The sequence below is a fragment of the Bos indicus genome, chromosome 19, assembly GCF_029378745.1.
Source record: "Bos indicus isolate NIAB-ARS_2022 breed Sahiwal x Tharparkar chromosome 19, NIAB-ARS_B.indTharparkar_mat_pri_1.0, whole genome shotgun sequence".
NCBI lineage: Eukaryota > Metazoa > Chordata > Mammalia > Artiodactyla > Bovidae > Bos > Bos indicus.
Genome location: NC_091778.1, coordinates 22,734,823 through 22,754,478, shown reverse-complemented (window position 1 = coordinate 22,754,478; position 19,656 = coordinate 22,734,823). Strand labels below are relative to the sequence as shown.

The 19,656-nt window shown below is 37.5% G+C and overlaps 1 protein-coding gene and 1 pseudogene across 1 annotated transcript in view; both read right to left on the bottom strand.

The window, feature by feature from the left end:
• CPD (carboxypeptidase D) overlaps nucleotides 1-19,656 on the bottom strand; it is a 72,131-nt gene that overhangs the window by 47,938 nt on the left and 4,537 nt on the right. Inside the window, exon 2 of the mRNA XM_019981156.2 lies at nucleotides 17,761-18,008. Coding sequence (XP_019836715.2) covers nucleotides 17,761-18,008 — 248 coding nt within the window. The remainder of the gene's footprint in view (nucleotides 1-17,760; nucleotides 18,009-19,656) is intronic.
• Nucleotides 1,045-11,331, bottom strand: LOC139177676 (amelogenin, X isoform pseudogene; annotated as a pseudogene).

The following is a 19,656-nucleotide window of genomic DNA, read 5'->3' as shown; positions in this document are numbered from 1 at the left end:
AGGTGAAAGGATGATTTTTCATCTCCCTACCAGTCATATTTTAGGGCTTCCCTGGTGGTTCAGACAGTAGAGAATCTGCCTGCAATGCACGAGACCTGGGTTTGATCCCTGGGTCAGGAAGATCCCCTGGAGAAGGGAATGGCTACCCACTCCAGTGTTCTTGCCTGGAGAATCTCATGCACAGAGGAGCCTGGTGGGCAACAGTCCATGGGGTCGTAAAGAGTCAGACTCGACTGAGCGACTAACACTTTCACTCACCAGTCACACCTAGTCATTTAGTGACGTTAGTCACTTTCAGTCAACTCTGACTTGCATGTACATATGTGGACATATGTATGCTATTCATCATAAATCATATTTATTAATCTCCAATATTTACTACTATATTGGTCACAGTACAATGGTCACTGTGTGTAAGTCATCAAACTAAGATTACAGGGATGTATAAATAGAAGACATATTTCCATTCCAGAGAGTAGAGTCTTGAGGAAAACAAACACAGAACACTAAAAATAATTTCAGAGCAATACAAGTGTGAACTAATCTGTTTTTCTGCATATGTAAAACATAATAGGGAAAAATTATTCTCATCTAAGGAAAAAAGAACTTAATAGCTATATTAAATTGCAAACACAGTCAACTCACACTTTAATTATGCCAGAAGGCAGTGAAGGAGACTCTTATAACACTATAATCACCAGGCTTCATCCTGGCATTCTTTTGTTAACCCCTTAACTGTCTTTCTTCAGCAGCAATTTAAGAAATACTAGCTAAGAGCAGTTTTTCACTTTCATGCATTGGAGAAGGAAATGGCAACCCACTCCAGTGTTCTTGCCTGGAGAATTCCAGGGACGAGGGAGCCTGGTGGGCTGCCATCTATGGGGTCGCACAGAGTCGGATACGACTGAAGCGACTTAGCAGCAGCAGCAGCAGCTAAGAGCAACAAGAAGACAAAGTTACATGAATTTCTGTGTTAAGGTCAAGCCTATTTTAAAGATTTTATACACATATGCTAAATTGTTACCCAGATATATTCTCTATGCCTTTATTTTTATCCTTTTTTTTTTTTTTACTTTTTACTTTTTTTTAAGGCAGTTGTTTAATCAAGAGATATTTTACAATTTTTAGGTAGCTAAATTTATCATTCTTTTCCTTTTATGGCTTCATAATACTTTGCTGTCTAGAAAGGCTTTTCTCATTCTGAGTATAAAAATACTTGTTGGCTTCTGGTTTTGTTTATGGCTACATTTTTACATCATGTTCTATATGGACTTAAGACTTTATTTGGTATGATCTGAGGTAAATGTCACCTATATTTTTGTCTCAAAGTTATCCAGTTATCCCTATAATTCTTTCCCCATTGTTTTAAATGTCATTAATTATATCCCAAATGCTTTTGTTTCTGTTACTATGCTTTCTATTTTGTTCTGCTGGTCAATTTATTTTGATATCTTAATTACACCGATTTAGTAAGCACGGTTTTATAACACATTGTTCAGTTCAGTCGCTCAGTCATGTCCGACTCCTTGTGATCCCATGGACTGCAGCACGCCAGGCCTCCCTGTCCATCACCAATTCCTGGAGTTTGCTCAAACTCACGTCCATTGAGTTGGTGATGCCATCCAACCATCTCATCCTGTCATCCCTTTCTCCTCTCACCTTCAATCTTTCCCAGCATCAGGGTCTTTTCCAGTGAGTTAGTTTTTTGCATCAAGTGGGCAAAGTATTGGAGTTTCAGCTTCAGCATTACTCCTTCCAATGAATATTCAGGACTGATCTCCTTTAGGATGGACTGGTTGGATCTCCTTGCTATCCAAGGGACTCTCAAGAGTCTTCTCTAACACCACAGTTCAAAAACATCAATTCTTCAGCACTCAGCTTTCTTTATAGTTCAACTCTCACATCCATATATGACCACAGGAAAAACCATAGCTCTGACTACATGGACCTTTGCTGGCAAAGTAATGTCTCTGCTTTTTAATAAGCTGTCTAGGTTGGTCATAACTTTTCTTCCAAGGAGCAAGCATCTTTTAATTTAATGGCTGCAGTCACCATCCGCAGTGATTTTGGAGCCGCCCAAAATAAAGTCTGTCACTGTTTCCATTGTTTCCCCATCTATTTGCCATGAAGTGATGGGGCTGGATGCCATGATCTTACTTTTCTGAATGTTGAGTTTTAAGCCAACTTTTTCACTCTCCTCTTTCACTTTCATCAAGAGGCTCTTTAGTTCTTCTTCACTTTCTGCCATAAGGGTGGTGTCATCTGCATATCTGAGGTTATTGATATTCCTCCTGGCAATCTTGATTCCAGCTTGTGCTTCATCCAGTCCAGCATGTCTCATGATGTACTCTGCATATAAGTTAAATAAGCAGGGTGACAATACACAGCCTTGACGTACTCCTTTCCCAATTTGGAACCAGTCTGTTGTTCCATGTCCAGTTCTAACTCTTGCTTCTTGACCTGCATACAGATTTCTCAGGAGGCAGGTCACATGGTCTCATATTCCCATCTCTTTCAGAATTTTCCAGTTTGTTGCAATCCACACAAAGGCTTTGGCATGGTCAATAAAAGCAGAAATAGATGTTTTTCTGGAACTCTCTTGCTTTTTCAATGATCCAATGGGTGTTGGCAATTTGATCTCTGGTTCCTCTGCCTTTTCTAAAACCAGCTTGAACATCTGGAAGTTCACGGTTCACATACTGTTGAAGCCTGGCTTGGAGAATTTTGAGCATTACTTTGCTAGTGTGTGAGATGAGTGCAATTGTGCGGTGGTTTGAGCTTTCTTTGGCATTGCCTTTCTTTGGGATTGGAATGAAAACTGACCTTTTCCAGTCCTGTGGCCACTGCTGAGTTTTCCAAATTTGCTGGTATACTGAGTACAGCACTTTCATAGCATCAGCTTTTAGGATTTGAAATAGCTCAACTGGAATTCCATCACCTCCACTAGCTTTGTTCATAGTGATGCTTCCTAAGGCCCACCTGACTTTGCATTCCAGGATGTCTGGCTCTAGGTGAGTGATCACACCATCATGATTATCTGGGTTGTGAAAATCTTTTTTGTATAGTTCTGTGTATTCTTGCCACCTCTTCTTAATATCTTCTGCTTCTGTTAGGTCCATACCATTTCTGTCCTTTATTGTGCCCATCTTTGCGTGAAAAGTTCCCTTGGTACCTCTAATTTTCTTAAAGAGATCTCTAGTCTTTCCCATTCTATTATTTTCCTCTATTTCTTTGCATTGATCACTGAGGAAGGCTTTCTTATCTCTCCTTGCTATTCTTTGGAACTCTGCATTCAAATGGGTATATCTTTCCTTTTCTCCTTTTCTCCAGACTATACAGTGGAAGTGACAAATAGATTCAAGGGGTTAGATCTGACAGACAGAGTGCCTGAAGAACTATGAACAGAGGTTTGTGACACTGTGTATAGGAGGCAGTGATCAAGACCATCCCCAGAAATGCAAAAAGACAAAACGGTTATCTGAGGATGCCTTACAAATGGCTATGAAAAGAAGAGAAGCAAAAGGCAAAGGAGAAAAGGAAAGATATACCCATTTGAATGCAGAGTTACAAAATAATACATTGTAATATTTGGCAATTAAAGTCTCTATTACCATTCTCATAGAAATTCTCCTTTTCATTACTGAAGACCCCATTGTACGGATGTAGTTATCGTTTAGTGGCTAAGCCATGTCCTCTCTTTTGTGACCCCATGGATTGTAGCCCCACCAGGTTCCTCTGTTTATAGACTTTCTCAGGCAAGAGTACTGGAGTGGGATCCCATTTCCTTCTCCAGGGTATCTCCTGGACCCAGGGATCAAACCTGCATCTCCTGCATTGCAGGCGGATTATTTATGGCTGAGCAATCAGGGAAGCCCTCTATTTGTTTGTTTATTTGTTTATTCAATCACTATGTGGTGGGTATTTGACTTGGTTTAGCTTTAGGTAATTATGAATAAAACTGTGCCTAAGTCTTAACATGGACAAATTATTTCATGTCTTTAGGGTAAATACCTAGGAGAGGTGTGGCTGGATCATGTGGTAAGTGAAAATTTAACTTCACAAGAAGCTGTTTTCCAAAGTGGCTGTACTGTATCACATTCCCACATCAAGATATATGTTCCAGTTGCTCTCCACCCTTAGCTAACAAGTTGCTCAACCAACTGGTCAGCCTTTTGTAGTTATAAGCATCCTGGCAGGTGGATAGTGCTATCTCATGGTGGTTCCAACCTGTATTTCCCTGACAACTAATGACAGTTAACACCCTAAGGTATCTTTATTCGTGATCTATTTTGGGAGACCTTAGAAGTGACTGTAGACAGGACAGAGATCAAAAAAGGGATCCTATAAAGTTTTCTGTGAACTCCTGAGCTCAACTCTGAATTGCACATGTGAGGGTCTGACCCTGAACAGCATACCAAAGTCACTGAGAACTGATCTACACAGCAGACCACTGCTCCCTGGGTGGTACTCGCACAGGACAGGTCTGAACAGGCAGGACAAAGGTGTTGAAAACTGAATTGACATTGGAATCACAGCCTACTGAAGGCAAGTAAAAACTTGCAACTGAACCTAAGTGGGTCATTCACTACCAGAATGAATAAACAAAAAGTTACCATTTTTATAGGGTTTAAACAAGGCTCCAATCTTATAATATATGATTCAAAATGTCCAGAATATAATCTAAATTATTTGACATTTAAAGAACTAGTCAAATATCAACAGCTTGCAAGGAAAAAATAATGCACACCAACTCCAAGATGAACCAGGTATGGGAATTATCAGACTAACCTTAAGGTAATTATTATAGCCAGGTAAATATTAAAGAGGTAAGATTAAACAGTCTTGAAATGAAATAAAAGAAACAGACAGAAGAGGTTAAAAAAATAGATTTCAGAAGTAAAAAATATAACCAAATTTTAAAATTTACTGGATGAGTTCAACAAAGAATAGAAATGACAAAGGGGAGTCAATTTGAAGACAAATAAATAGAAATTACCTAATCTGAACAACAGAAAAAAAATAAAGTAAAAGAATAGAGTTTTAGGAACAGTATCAAAATGTCTAATATTCTTCTTACTAGAATCTCAAAAGGGGAGGAAAAAAGAGTGCCATGCTGAAAAAAAAAAAAAAAAAAAAAAGTAGAAGAAACAATGGCTGAAAACTTCCCAAATCTGGCAAAAGACAAAAATTTATATTTCAAGAAGCTTGCAGTGTCACTTCAATCGTGTCCGACTCTGTGCGACCCCATAGACGGCAGCCCACCAGGCTCTGCCATCCCTGGGATTCTCCAGGCAAGAACACTGGAGTGGGTTGCCATTTCCTTCTCCAATGCATGAAAGTGAAAAGTGAAAGTGAAGTCGCTCAGTCGCGACCCCATGGACTGCAGCCCACCAGGCTCCTCCATTCATGGGATTCTCCATGCAAGAGTATCAAGAAGTTATCAAGAGTTTCAAGAAGCTTAGAAAATCTCAAACAGGAGAAATTCACATCTAGATATGTCACAAAGTACTGAAATCCAAAGACAATGGGAACAATCTTGAAAGTCGTCAGTGAAAAATGATACATTTATATAGGAAGACAATTTAAATGACTGTGAATTTCTCATCAGAAGCCATGAAAGCCAGAAGGCAATGACACACACACAAAATTTTTTTAAAGAATAGTCAATCCAGAACCCGGAGTTTTATATCCAAGGAAAATATCCTTTAGGAACGAAGGCGGAAATAGATATTGTCTGTGATGGAAAGCTAAAAGAATCCCCCACAGCCAGATCTGTTTTAAAAGAAATGCTCAAGAAGGTTTTCTGGGTAGAAGAGAAATGATAGCAGAGAAAACCTTGGAACTTCAGGAATGAAAGAAGAGAAATGGAAAATATTTGGATAAATATAATAAACTATTTTTTCCTCTTAAGTTTTCAAAACTATGTGTAACATTTGAAAGCAAAATGTATAACACTGCCTGGTGGGAGTTTATAGATATAATACATAAACCACAACTGCAACATAAAGTGGGGGAAGATAAAGGGCATGGTGGCAAGATTTGTATGTTCTTCTTGAGGCAGTAAACTACTACTTCTAGGTAGAACTGTGAAAAATTACGTAAACTGTAATTCCCAGAGCAACCACCAAAACAAACTTTACAAAGAAATACAGTAAAAAATACTATAGTTAAAATTATATAATAAACATCCATACAATACAATGGAAGGCAGGAAAGAGGAAACAAAGGAATAAGAAACAGATGAACAAAAAGAAAAATAATTAAAAAGCAGAGCTTAATCCAAACATATAAACAATTACATTCAATGTAAATGATGCAAATACACCAACTAAAAAAAACTGTCAAACTGAATAAAAAAACAAGTCCCAACTATGTGCTCACTTTAAATAGAATGGTATGGGTAAGTTAAAACAATGGAAAACATACACAATGCAAACATAAAAGAAAGATGGAATGGCTATATTAAGATTAAAGTAGACTTCTGAGCAAGGAAAAGTACCAGGTAGAAGGAGGGATAGTTATTGTTCAGTCATTAAGTCATGTCTGACTCTTTGTGACCCCACGGACTATAGCACGCCAGGCTCCTCGATGCATAGGGATTTCTAGGCAAGAAGACTAGAATGGGTTGCCATTTCCTTCTCCAAGGGATCTTCCCAAATCAGGGATTGAACCCGTATCTCCTGCACTGGCAGGAGGATTCCTTACCACTGAGCCACCAGGGAAATCCAAGGAGGGATAGTACATAATGTTAAAAGAGTCAATTCACCAAGACAATATAACAATCCTAAATGTGACATCTAACAACAGAACTTCAAAACACATGACAAAAACTGATAGTACTGAAAGAAGAGATGAGTCAATCTACAGTTATAGTCGCAGACTTCAATATTCCTCTCTCAGTAGTCAACAGAAAAAGTAGACAGAAAATCAGCAACAGATACATAAGAACTGCAAAAGTGTCACTTAACCAGATCTAAATGACATTTATCATAGATCCTACCCAACCACAGCAGAAAACATTCAAGTACATGTGGAACATTTAAACAGACCACATCCTGAGTCATAAAACAAACTTAATAAATTTAAAAGAACTGAAATTATACAAAATACGTTCTTTGACATGATGGAATTCCATAGAAATCAATAACAGAAAGCTATCTACAAAATACCCTTCTCTCAATGAAACCTCATAAAAATTAAGCACATTTCCTCTGAGTCTATAATAATGAGCCATCCTCAGGAGGCAATTTGTGAGCCGTGATATATCTCTTTAGAATAATCTATCTCTTTAGAACTCCACAGGAGTCAATGTCAGAAAAGAAGCAAACTTTTAGTTTGCAAAACAAAAATGACAAAGCTCTCCCACCTTTAGAACATCAAAAAGTCTTTATTCACCAACTTCAAGCTTTAGTTTAAAAATTACTTAAAAAAAAAAATAACTCATCTAAAAAGCTGGAAACAAGTGGAGATATTAACTGAGTAATGAATAATTTAAGAATTTTTGCGAGATGCCACAAATAGGCATTATTTGCCATCTGTGTTAAACTTCACATAATTTTTCCAATACTGAATATCAAAAACTGCATAGTAAGTAATCTTAGCTAAGTAGCTGGTTCAGATTCATTGTCTTTTTTTTTTTCCTTAACAGAAAACCTACATATACAAAATTCACTGTCACAGAGAACATTGATCTGCAGGTACGCCTGACATTACTGACTGCTGCAGCTACTGTCAGATTCAGTTAATACATTTGTTTATTTTTTAAGCTGATATGTCATATGACTCAACGTAGACTAAACGACAAAATGTCTGTTATCAGAACATTATCTTTATCCAGTCAAAGAAAAATGTTATTTTGGGAATGAAGCACACACCACAGGCATACCTCGAAGCAATAAAGCACTTTACTAATAGTATAAAGGATCTGTTATTTTTCCTACTTATTAACAATCATAAATAAGCAAGTCTCTAATACCCACTAGTCTTTTAAGGGGCTAGCTAAACTAATTACCTTAAAACTTTTTATTCATAAGAAAATAACTGAGAAATCATTCAACACCACATATTTTAAAGTTGGTATCTAAAAGATTTGATTTTAAATTTAAATAGTTTCTAACAATGTGATTTCTTGCATAATGTCAATTTTTATTTATTTATTTATTTTTTTTATCTTTTAGCTATGCTGCACAGCATATAAGATCTTAGTTCCCTGACCAGGGATGGAACCTGTGCCCCCTGAATTGGCAGTTTGGTGTTTTAACTATTAGATCACCAGGGAAGTCCCAATTTTTATTTTTTAAATAAAATTTCACACTATTATTTTAGGTGGAGCCAAATAAAATACTATAGAGATTTGATTCCCAGAATCAGCTTTTAAAATTTGTATGAACACTCTTCTTCAACAGGAGGAATTTTACAGCTTCCCTTTTTCTTCTTGAACTTTTATTCCATTCCATTTGCTCTACAGATTGCTACTCAAATGGGATATACTTTTATGCTTGAAAGTCCTTCATTGATCACCCTATAATACTTCAATCTATAATAATACATATGTATGCATGTTTAAATTTCTATTAATTTCCTTTACTTAATTTCCACTACCTTAATGCCCTATTATATTTTTGAATTCTAGATAGAATTAGCACAATAACTACTGGTATACAATTTACCAATAAAGGCACAGTTTTATTACAGATTTTGATAAATAAACCTAAGTAATAATTACTGAAAATATATCTTTTAATGAGATGTTTGAGTGATGCTTTTATGATACCATTAATCACCAAATTGTCCCTTCTATTTTTGGTGCACTGGAAGTTTGTAAAACTTCAATCTATAGTGTGATTCAGATGGACAGAAAAGTATGCCTTTCTTCAGTCAAGTGGGAGAAGAGGATGTGAGACTGAATCCCCACTGCCAGCATCCTTCTCAGGCAGACCAGTATTAAGAATAGGTATGGAAGACCTGGAAATTTATTTCCTTAAAGTTATCCAAACTAACTGTTCTCTTCCTTCTCCCCAAATATACCCAGTTTGAAAACCACTGATTTAGACTATTTCCTCTACTCCCAAGGGGAAATGGCAAAGAAAGACAAAAAGTTACGTTTTGCTTTTAAGCCTACCTACCAACCCAGTTTTCTATGTAGAAAAAATTGAATGCAATGTACTGCTACCCTATGTTTTCATTCCTTTACCAATACTAAAGAAGAAAAGTGTAACCATTAGGAGTCTGTCCAGCACTACAACAAATTGTGATCAATACTAACTGTATGGGTGGCTAAATCAAAGGATCTCTTCATACTCATTCAGTTCCTTCAATCCATTTGTCTCACACTAATCTTCATATGCTTTAAGATGCTCAGTTCATCATTATCATATCATGGAACCAATCCCTATTACTGTTTTCACTAGAGAAGGCTAGCTTTAAGGAGATAGAGGGTATTTAAATAAATTCAATCATTCATTCAAATGACTCCCTCTAATGCCTCATTAAGAAAGTCAATGTAAAAAAATACAACCAATGCTACAATGTTGAAATTTAAACAGAGCAAGTTTTTTTTTTTTTTTAACTTGCCTTCAGTAGGCCAGCTATAAAGTATCAAACTGTATGATACAAAAACCCCATAAATTTTTTACAGAAAAAAAATGCAATGTATTCTTTTTTCATTAGGAAAAGTATTTTAGAATGTGTAAATATAAGCAATTTCTGTTCTATATTTAAATTTGGAGCTTACTGTTATTTCTTTAATAAAACTACTTCACAGGATCATGAGTTCTCATAATTTTTACTTTTGTTAACAACTTATTTACAGATAATGAGTTATTAAATGATAATTTTGCACTCCTTGAGATATTTTTAAAAGCTAATGAGCATGATGGTCATACAAAATTTTAAGTGAAAGATCTAGGTCAAATGAATGGAAAAAAACAGAGAGCCCTTGAAAAAATGTTCCCATATTCCTGGTCTTTAAATTCAAGTTTGCTTTGACCAAATCATACCTGAACTTGGTCTTTGTATTCTGAACAACTTATCTTATGAAAATCTATTTCCTTCACCACTCCCATTGAATATATATTTGCTAATGATATGATTCTACAAAGTTAAAGTACACAGTCCTGAATCTGTTTTCAGTTTTGTCCAACCTGGCCAACACTTTATCTCACATAATTCTTTGAACGCATTTTCCTTTTTTAAGATTTTTTTTAAAATATAAATTTATTTATTTTAATTGGAGGCTAATTACTTTACAACATTGTAGTGGTTTTGCCATACATTGACATGAATCTGCCACGGGTGTACATGTGTCCCCCATCCTGAACCCCCCTCCCACCTCCCTCCCCATACCATACCTCTGGGTCATCCCAGTGCACCAGCCCTGAGCATCCTGTATCATGCATCGAACCTGGACTGGTGATTTGTTTCACATATGATAATATACATGTTTCAATGCCATTCTCCAAAGTCATCCCACCCTCGCCCTCTCCCACAGAGTCCAAAAGACTGTTCTATACATCTGTGTCTCTTTTGCTGTCTCGCATACAGGGTTATCGTTACCATCTTTCTAAATTCCATATATATGCGTTAGTATACTGTATTGGTGCTTTTCTTTCTGGCTTACTTCACTTTGTATAATAGGCTCCAGTTTCATCCACCTCATTAGAACTGATTCAAATGTATTCTTTTTAATGGCTGAGAAAGATTTTTTTTAATTTTAAAAACATTTTACTGGCCAATGGTACTTATTTTTAGTTACAGAATTTACTAAGTGAGGGCAGGAACAAATTGTTGTGTTCCTGTGTCATTCTGAAAGTAATTCATTTTCTGATCTTTTAATCCACTTCTTCCTGTTTGGTCTTGTCTGTTTCTGGCTAAGCTTCCAGAGGCAGGCCAGGAAACATGGAGGACAGAGGCTGCATGGGGAACACTGGGGGCAAGGTGGCTCTGGCAGCAAGGGCTGGGTCGGGTAGCTGGGGTGGCAGGGGGCTAGTGAGGCTATGGCTGGATGGACTGGGGCCAGAAGGGCTGCTGCATGAACACTGGAAAGTTTGGCTGGTGCTGTTGGGTTGGATTCATGGAGTGTTGGCCAGGGACTGGCACCATTGGTTGCTGGGGGACCATGGGCTGTTGAGTTGACACCATGGTGATGTGATGAGGCTGCAGGGTGAGATTCTGGGGAGTCTGCTGGGACATCACAGGAATGATTTGGTGGTGCGGCCAACCACCAAAGGAAGGGTATGGGTGTCTTATCACGTTCTGGTACCACTTCAGAGGGGTAAGCACTTCAGAGCTGAAGTTAATACAACCAGGGTGCCCAGGATGAGGTGGTAGCTTTTATAGGGAGAGGGAAACGAAAAGAAAAAGAATGAGGGAGGGGAAGGCAAGAGGGATAGGAAGAAGGGAGAGCAAAAAGGGGAGGGAAAGAGAGAGAGTGTTTGTTTTTTTTTTAAGTACTTTCTCATTTTCCACCATCTGTGTTTTAAAAAAATAAAAACACATCTAAGTTTTAGACACTGTATCTGAAGATTTAGGGGCCACATCCTAAAGTGGTATTTAGCATTTGGTTCTCAATCTTCATGAAAGTCTATTACATTACAAAATATACAAGCACGCTGTTCCTAAAGGTGAGATTTTTTTCATATGAGGCTATACTTCAGTTTGCTAAAGCAAACTGGTGACTCAAACAGAAGCAAATGTCCTGTTTGAGTATCATTTTACAACTTTGCTTTCCTTTTAAACGAGGTGCCACTCAGGTTAAAAGAGAGAGAAAAGGAAGAGGTCCAACGTACAAAAGCTCCTTAATGTACAAAATCAGATAAGACCAAAAGTCCTTTATGCACATTTGATTATCCATAGTATTCTTAACATATGAACAGGGTGAGAATATCTAAACTGTTGGCATTCCTTAAAGAAAACATCCCAGTACAAAATGCCAGAAGTATATTCACTTCGGAGATGAAAAAGCATCCATCTGTTCATATATATATATATATATTTATTTTTTTTTTCCCCCCTCAGTTGAATTTCTGGCTCCAAGCAATTAAATGATGCCAGGAAACAATATCAATTCAATTTTCAAAATCAAGTTAACTGACATATGCTTTCCACATGTCTCATAACTCCTAAATGTCTTTATCATCTTGACCTCTTTCCTAAGCCCCAGAGCCTATCTTCCAACTGTACACTAGGTACTTATAACTGGTACATCCAGTACCACCTCCAATTTCACTCCTCTTCCATCTAAAGAGAAAACACACACACACACACACACACACACTTCTTCCAAGTAGTTTTTTTTCCCATTTCCATGATCATTCTTACTAATCCAGGCTCAAGGTCTCAAAGTTATGCCTTGCTCTGCCTAGATACTCTGTCCTACTGTCTCACTGTTAATTCTGCAACTCTTCTCACACAATTTCTCATATATCTCATCCTCCCTTTTCATTCCATGGCATCCCTCTAGATAAAGCACTTATCTCCAAAAGAAAAAGATCTTATTCCAAATAACTGTAAAAACCTGCCCAGTCTCACTTCCTGTAGGACTCTTTCCCTGGTGATACATTTTGTATGAATAGCACCACACTGTCCTTATCAAGGGCTTCCCGGTAATTCAGGTGGTAAAGAATCTGCCTGCAATGCAGGAGACCCCAGTTTGATTCCTGGGTCGGGAAGTTCCCCTGGAGAAGGGATAGGCTACCTAGCCCAGTATTCCTGGGCTTCCCTGGTGGCTCAGACAGTAAAGAATCCACCTGCGATGTGCAAGACCTGGGTTCGATCCCTAGGTTGGGAAGATTCCCTGGAGGGCATGGCAACTCACTCCAGTATTCTAGCCCAGAGAATCTCCACAGACAGAGGAGCCTGGCAGACTGTATACAGTCCATGGAGTTGCAAAGAGTCGGACGCGACTGAGTGACTAAGCACAGCAAATCCTTATCAAAGAATTCACACTCTAGCAGAAGATACAAAAAACTAACAACAGAAGTAGATAAACATTTTACTGATGTTAAACAAAAAGCTCTAGGAAGGCAACAGAGTGACAGTTACTGTACCAAAGCTTTCAGAGGAGGTTACAGCTGAACTGGAGAAATGCATACCAGACAGACAGCAGCCCAGTACCTGAAGGTTCACATTTTTGGAGGACAAATAGCTCAGGGCTTCCCAGGTGGCTCAGTAGTAAAAAATCCACCTATCAGTGCAGGAGATGCAGGAGAGGCAGGTTCGATCCCTAGGTCAGAAAGCTCTCCTGGTGTAGGAAATGGCAACCTGCTCCAGTATTCTTGCCTGGGAAAATCCATGGACAGAGGAACCTGGTGGGCTACCAGTCCATGGGGCTGCAAAGAGCCAGACATGACTGAGCACAGCACAGCACAAGTCTTTCAGTGGTGAGTGAGAGGTAGGAGAGAAGGCTAGAAACGTGTACAAGGCTAGAAGGCTAAGTGTCAGACTTGATCCTATTAAAATGTGAAATAAGCAAAGACATAAGAATGCTTTAAGTTTAGTATGTTTTAGTATGCTTGTTTTTAATATATATACTTTAGAACAAAGTAACACAAAGCACTAACAGAACTAGACACATCTACCTTAAGTGGGACCAATGATAAACTCCTTATTGTATATACTTTGGATTATAAAAAGACTGCAGGAAAATTAAATATGAGGAAGTATTTTGTACATGTTTATTAGATCAGATTGGTTTATGTTATTTAAATCGTCTGTGTCCTTACTGATATTTTTGTCTTCATGATCTAAAAATTACTAAGAAAGGCATGTTTAAAATCTCCTACTGTAATTATGGATTTGTCTATTTCTTAAGATCAGATATTATATTTCTAGACTGTCTATTTGATTCTTTTTTATTTTATATAGATTCCAATTTTCTGATGACAGAAGAATTATAACATAATGCCCTGCTTAATGACACAGAAAATGCTACTCAAGAATAAGCTTTTCAAAAAAAAAAAAAAGAATAAGCTTTTCAGTCCATTTTTGGACCAAATCTAACCTTGTATGCTGTTCAAAACAGCTTGGTTTTATTTCCCCCATGCTCCTTCCTTTGTCAGCAATCTACTTCAAGCCAAACATACCTCAATATTTAGAGCACATTAGTGCTGCTCAGTCAGACCTCCACTTTATGCAGAGAATGGTTGCCCACATGATCAAAGGAGTTTAAATTCGCACATACATACACACACACACACACAAAACCTGAATTAGTTACAGACACATTATCTGGTCACATTTCATACCTCTCTTCTTTTTATGGGTGGTTACTTGCCCTTTTAAAAATTCCTGTCAGTTGATAGAGGGCAATTCTTAAAGTTGACTGAAACTATAATTCAGTTTCATTAAGTTTCCTTTAGAATAAACACACTAAACCATCAGAGGATTTTTTTTTATAATGTCTTCAAAACCATGAAGAAAGAAAAGAATAAAGAATGGTAAACAAAAGGCATACAAATCAGCACATTGTGGTTTAAAAAAAAAAATAGAAAGAGGACTGCTGCATGAATAGGTAGAGCTTAGGCTGTCACAATAACAGGCTTTAGCAGAAGACAACGACTATTCACAGGCCTTATTAGGATAGTCACTCCCTGGATGGAGCCTGAGGTTTGAGAGACATGGAGAGAAGCAAGGCCACCCACGTAGGTAGCTAGATATACTGAAGCAATCCTGGCAAGGAAGGTGAAGGTTCTGGGGGCCAAAGTACTTCCTCACCCCCAGGAGAAGGAACTGTTTGTTTTGTTCACACCGTGTCTTTAATACGGTATATAGGATGTGGAAAAGGCTCAGCAAATATCTGCTTGGTAAATAAATGACGCCCACAAGTTATTTCACCACTAAAGCCTTGACTTCCTGTAAAGCAATAGAGTTGGACTAGATCAATACATTCATTTTCAGCTCTAAAAGTCTCTACTACTTTGAGCTAGAATTTCTCAATACATCACATAAAGCGTCAGTAAAGTTACTCCAGGACATCTGGGTTTGAATATATGCTTAGTCACAAGGTTTCACAACACCTTACTCACTACAGTCCAGCGGAAGATAAACAACGACTCTGCCCTGTTGAAACTACTGAAACAATATGTATGTTTCATGGGTACACATATATGTTGAAACTCACCAAACTATACACTTCAAATTTGTCCAGTTTATTGTATGTCCATTACACCTTGATAAAGCTGTTAAAACACACACACACACTCACACTCTCAAGAAACTACTGAAACTGCTCAATATTGCTAAGGCAGTAAGAGATACAAGCTAGTTATTGTAGAAATAACATAGAATATGTCTGACCACCCAGCTAAAACAGGAGAGAAGTATATGCTCACAAAAACAAGAATAGGGACTTCCCTGGTGGTCCAGTGGCTAAGACCCCAAGTTCCCAATACAAGGGGCTGGAGTTCCATTCCTGGCCAGGAAACTAGATCCCATGTGCTGCAATTAAGACTCAGAGCAGCCAAATAAATTAATGTAAAAAAATAATGGCAGCAGCAAAGCCAAGCTCCTTTAGATGCTTGAAGACTCAGAAAAACCTGTTGCCTGGCTTAACCAAATAATTTTACTTACTGTGAAGGAAACACACTTACTTTTTAACTAGTATCACATGTATTTATCTTCCTTAGTCAATTGTCAATTAGAAATTATTTTCTAACCTTTAACAACATTCCCCAAAAAGGAAAAATTAGTTTTAGTCCATTATTTTAGACAGGATCTCAAATAATGAAGTAACTTGACAACATCACAAAACCACTAGTTCAAGAAGTCTGGTTTTATTAAATATATTTGCTAAAGGGAATTCCCTAGCAGTTCAGTGGCTAAGACTCCAAGTTTTCACTGTGGAGGGTGTAGGTTCAATCCCTGGTCAAAGAACTAAGACTCCGTAAGCCCTGCGGAGTCTTAAAAATGAATATATTAATATTTGCTAAAGACTGAAATGAAATTAAACATTAAAATATATCCCTTATCTTTAAGATTTATTAATGGTTTTCAAACCACCTCTAATTGCTACAGGCAGAAAGTCTGGCTTGTATATATTTCATACCCCTTTCTAAATAGTTCGACTCGCTAGTTATATATAAGAAACATGGGTAGAAACTGTAGGAGAATCAGAAAAGTATAGAAAGTATCAAGTCCTGAAACTTAGTACCCAATTTGGGTATTCTTGGCTTGACATAAAAATTCACAGAGTTATTCAAATATTTTAAAGAAGGCACATTAAGAGAAATGTCATAAGATACTTTATAATGTGACTGACTGCCAAAAAAAATAATAGGGTAAGTGAAAACCCAAGGCAGCAGTCCCCAACCTTTTTGACAACCAGGTACCACTCTTGTAGAAGACAATTTTTCCATGGAGGGTGGGGGGGATGGTTGTGGGATGATTCAAGCACATTATGTTTATTGTATACTTTATTTCTATTATTATTATATCAACTCCATTTCAAATCATCAGGCATTAGATTCTGGAGGTTAAGGACTCTTGACCTAAGGCATTCACCATGGGTAGATTCTAAGAAGAGAAAAAAGTTTTACACTGATAACATTTTCATGGATTGACTGTTTCTTCTGATTACTCTTAATTAAATTGTCTAAGCCTGTGCATAAAAACAAAAAGTTGTTATTCAAAGGATACCAAAGTTTAAAAAGAACAATAGCTGTTTTCATAAAACTTAAGAGAAACGGTAAACAATTCAAGCTGACTGATTTTATGTGCCTCTTCATGTGATCAGTGTAATGGTCTTGCTGGAAATTTGGACCTGATAATCTTATCATGAAGAAATAGACAAATCTAGAATATGGGCTGTTCTGTGGGACAACTGGACTGGACACTTCAAAAGATTCACCATCATTAAGAAAAGAGACTGTTAACATGACTGTTTTAGATGGGGGAAACTAAAAAACACAAGAGGCACATGCAAAATGCTGGAGCCTTGACTGCATCGGATCAGGAAGAAAGGAGCTGTATGGGATATGTGGGGGGGTAATACAGGAAATTTGAGTTACATGCAAATAGCATGTGGGATGACAGCACTGAGTTACTGTTGATTTCTCAATTACAGTAATGGTACAAGGGTTATATAAGAGAATGTCCCTGTATTTAGGAATTACATACTTGAGAGGTATTTACAGGTGAAGTGTCATGAAATCTGCAACCTACTTTTGGATCATCTGACAAAAGAGAGGGGAGAGAGAGAGAGTGAGTGTGTGTGTGTGTGTGTGTGTGTGTCTGTTTAGGGGAGAGGAGCAATATTTGTGGTTAGATAACTGTTGGTGAACTTAAATAAAGGGTGTGTGTGTGTGTGTGTGTCTGTTTAGGGGAGAGGAGCAATATTTGTGGTTAGATAACTGTTGGTGAATTTAAATAAAGGATATACAGGTGTTCGGGCTTTCCTGGTGGCTCAGTGGTAAAGAATCTTCCTGCCAATGTAAGAGATGTGGGTTCGATCCCTAGTCCAGGAAGAGCCCCTGGAGAAGGAGATGGTAACCCACTCCAGTATTCTTGCCTGGGAAATCCCATGGACAGAGGAGCCTGGCGGGCTACAGTCCACAGGGTCACAAAGAGTCTGACATGACTTTGACTAAACAAAACATACAAGTGTGTTCATGGAGTTTTCTTTTAATTTTACTGTGGGTTTGAAATTTTCAAGATTTAAAAACATCATAATTCCTTGAAGTTTATTTGCTCTTTTCCACCCAGAGTATGCTCAGAAAAGTTAAATGAACAAGGAGGAAAATATAGCAAATCCAGGGCTTTACATACCTTCCACATCATACCAGTGTGCACCATTCGTGATCCCATCTTTAAAAGTCTCATCTTCATCTCCAGGACAATGAGGGGCACCAGTTTTCATTATGGGATGGTGTGATGCATAGGCTTTCGCCAGATATCTAAATACGTCATCATCTGAAGTTTTGCTATAGACTCCAGTGGCCTTATGTTCTGGAGAATCATCAAAGGGATAGCTTGCTACCACCGAGCCACCGTGCAGGTTTCCGGAAAGCACGAACCTTGGAAAATCAAAATCACACATCACTTTTTAAAAGGCACAGAAAACATATATTCTAAAATTCTACATCTTTTATCAATGAACTTAGATACTCCTCTTGAGACCTAGAAAATTCTACCAATGGTTATAATTTGACCAAACATAGAAGGAAAATGGAAAGAAAGCATTATCCATTCAACAAATTTCAAGCAGTTTTTACAATTCCTTAACTTCAAATAGCTTTAAAGAATTTTCCAATCATTGAAAAAAAATAGCTTAATAACACAGTAGAAATTAATGTTTTAGGAGATGTCTTATTCAGGGACCTCTATTAGGTTGAACAATGTGAACTTGCCAATATCCAACCATGTTTTGACCTACAAAAATGACAACTTCATAGAGTTCAATCTAATTCTTGTACTTCATTATGGGTCAATCTCATAGAAAGTGTGGCTTACAGAAATAAATATTTGTTGAATACATGAGTTGGGTTAATAAGTTTCATGCTTTTTGTATTACTGTCCAGAGAGTATTTTTGAGATTTGGAGACAAATAAATTAAAACAGGATGTGTTTTGCCTCATTCCAGTTTCACAATACACTAAACTCACATTTTCGAGAGAGACGCCATAGTTGGGAAGCTTGGTGGTGGGGTTGGGGGAGAGACCCCACACAGAGAGTTGCTTCCAGAGAAACACAATACAGAACATTGTATCGCTGCAAAAGCAGCTCTCTTTAGGACCAAGGTTCCTGGTTGGGCCATTAAAAAATAAACTGACATGAAGATAAGGCTGCTTCTATAAAAAGAAACATTTTAATTTTTGTTATGTTTTTACTTTTAAGTGAACCCACTTACAATCCAGTCACATTTATAGATACAGAAATACTGAAGAACTCCTTTTATGGTAAAAGCTAAAGGCAAAAACATGCTGCAGCCCTATTTATACATTTTCCACTCATGTAACAGCTCGACCTATTTCTATGGCTGGAGATTAAACACTTTTTGCAGTTGAAATTGGATTTTTTGCTTCTGCCTTTTTGTGACTGAAAGAAACTGACCTACAGAAATTCTAAAGGGGGTTGATCTATAACATTTTATATGCTTGAAAGAGAATTAAGTCTATGATATGTTTAATTTGAAAAGTTAAATATGATTAGTACCTCTCAGAGGACGTCAAACAATAAAAATTACTTGTAACACAGAATCTGTCCTCAGAAGACAGAAATGAGCTGATAAAGACAGTGAATAAATATCAGAATAGACTATGAAAAAAGTCGAGTTTAATAACTAATATAATTACAGTTAGCACAATTCCAGACACCAGAGAAGACCGTTTGGTGTCGTGGCAACAGCACAACCTCTGAAACCAGGCAAATATGGTAAGAACATTTGGTTTCCCAGACAGGTCACTCACTACTAACATGATCGGGTAGAGTTGCTGCCTCTAAATCCATTGAACCCTAGTTTTTCTCTCACCTGTTAAATGGGGATTGATGCTACCTGCTTCCCAGGGTGGTTACGAGAATTAAATAAGGTAATACATGTACAATGTCTTCCAGCACAATGACTGCTTTCAAGCATCTGCTCAACAAATGTTCCTTTCTTTGGAGATATTTGCATCCTGCTCAGGAAATCACTGCCTTACAGACTATCAATCCACCCCCAACTTC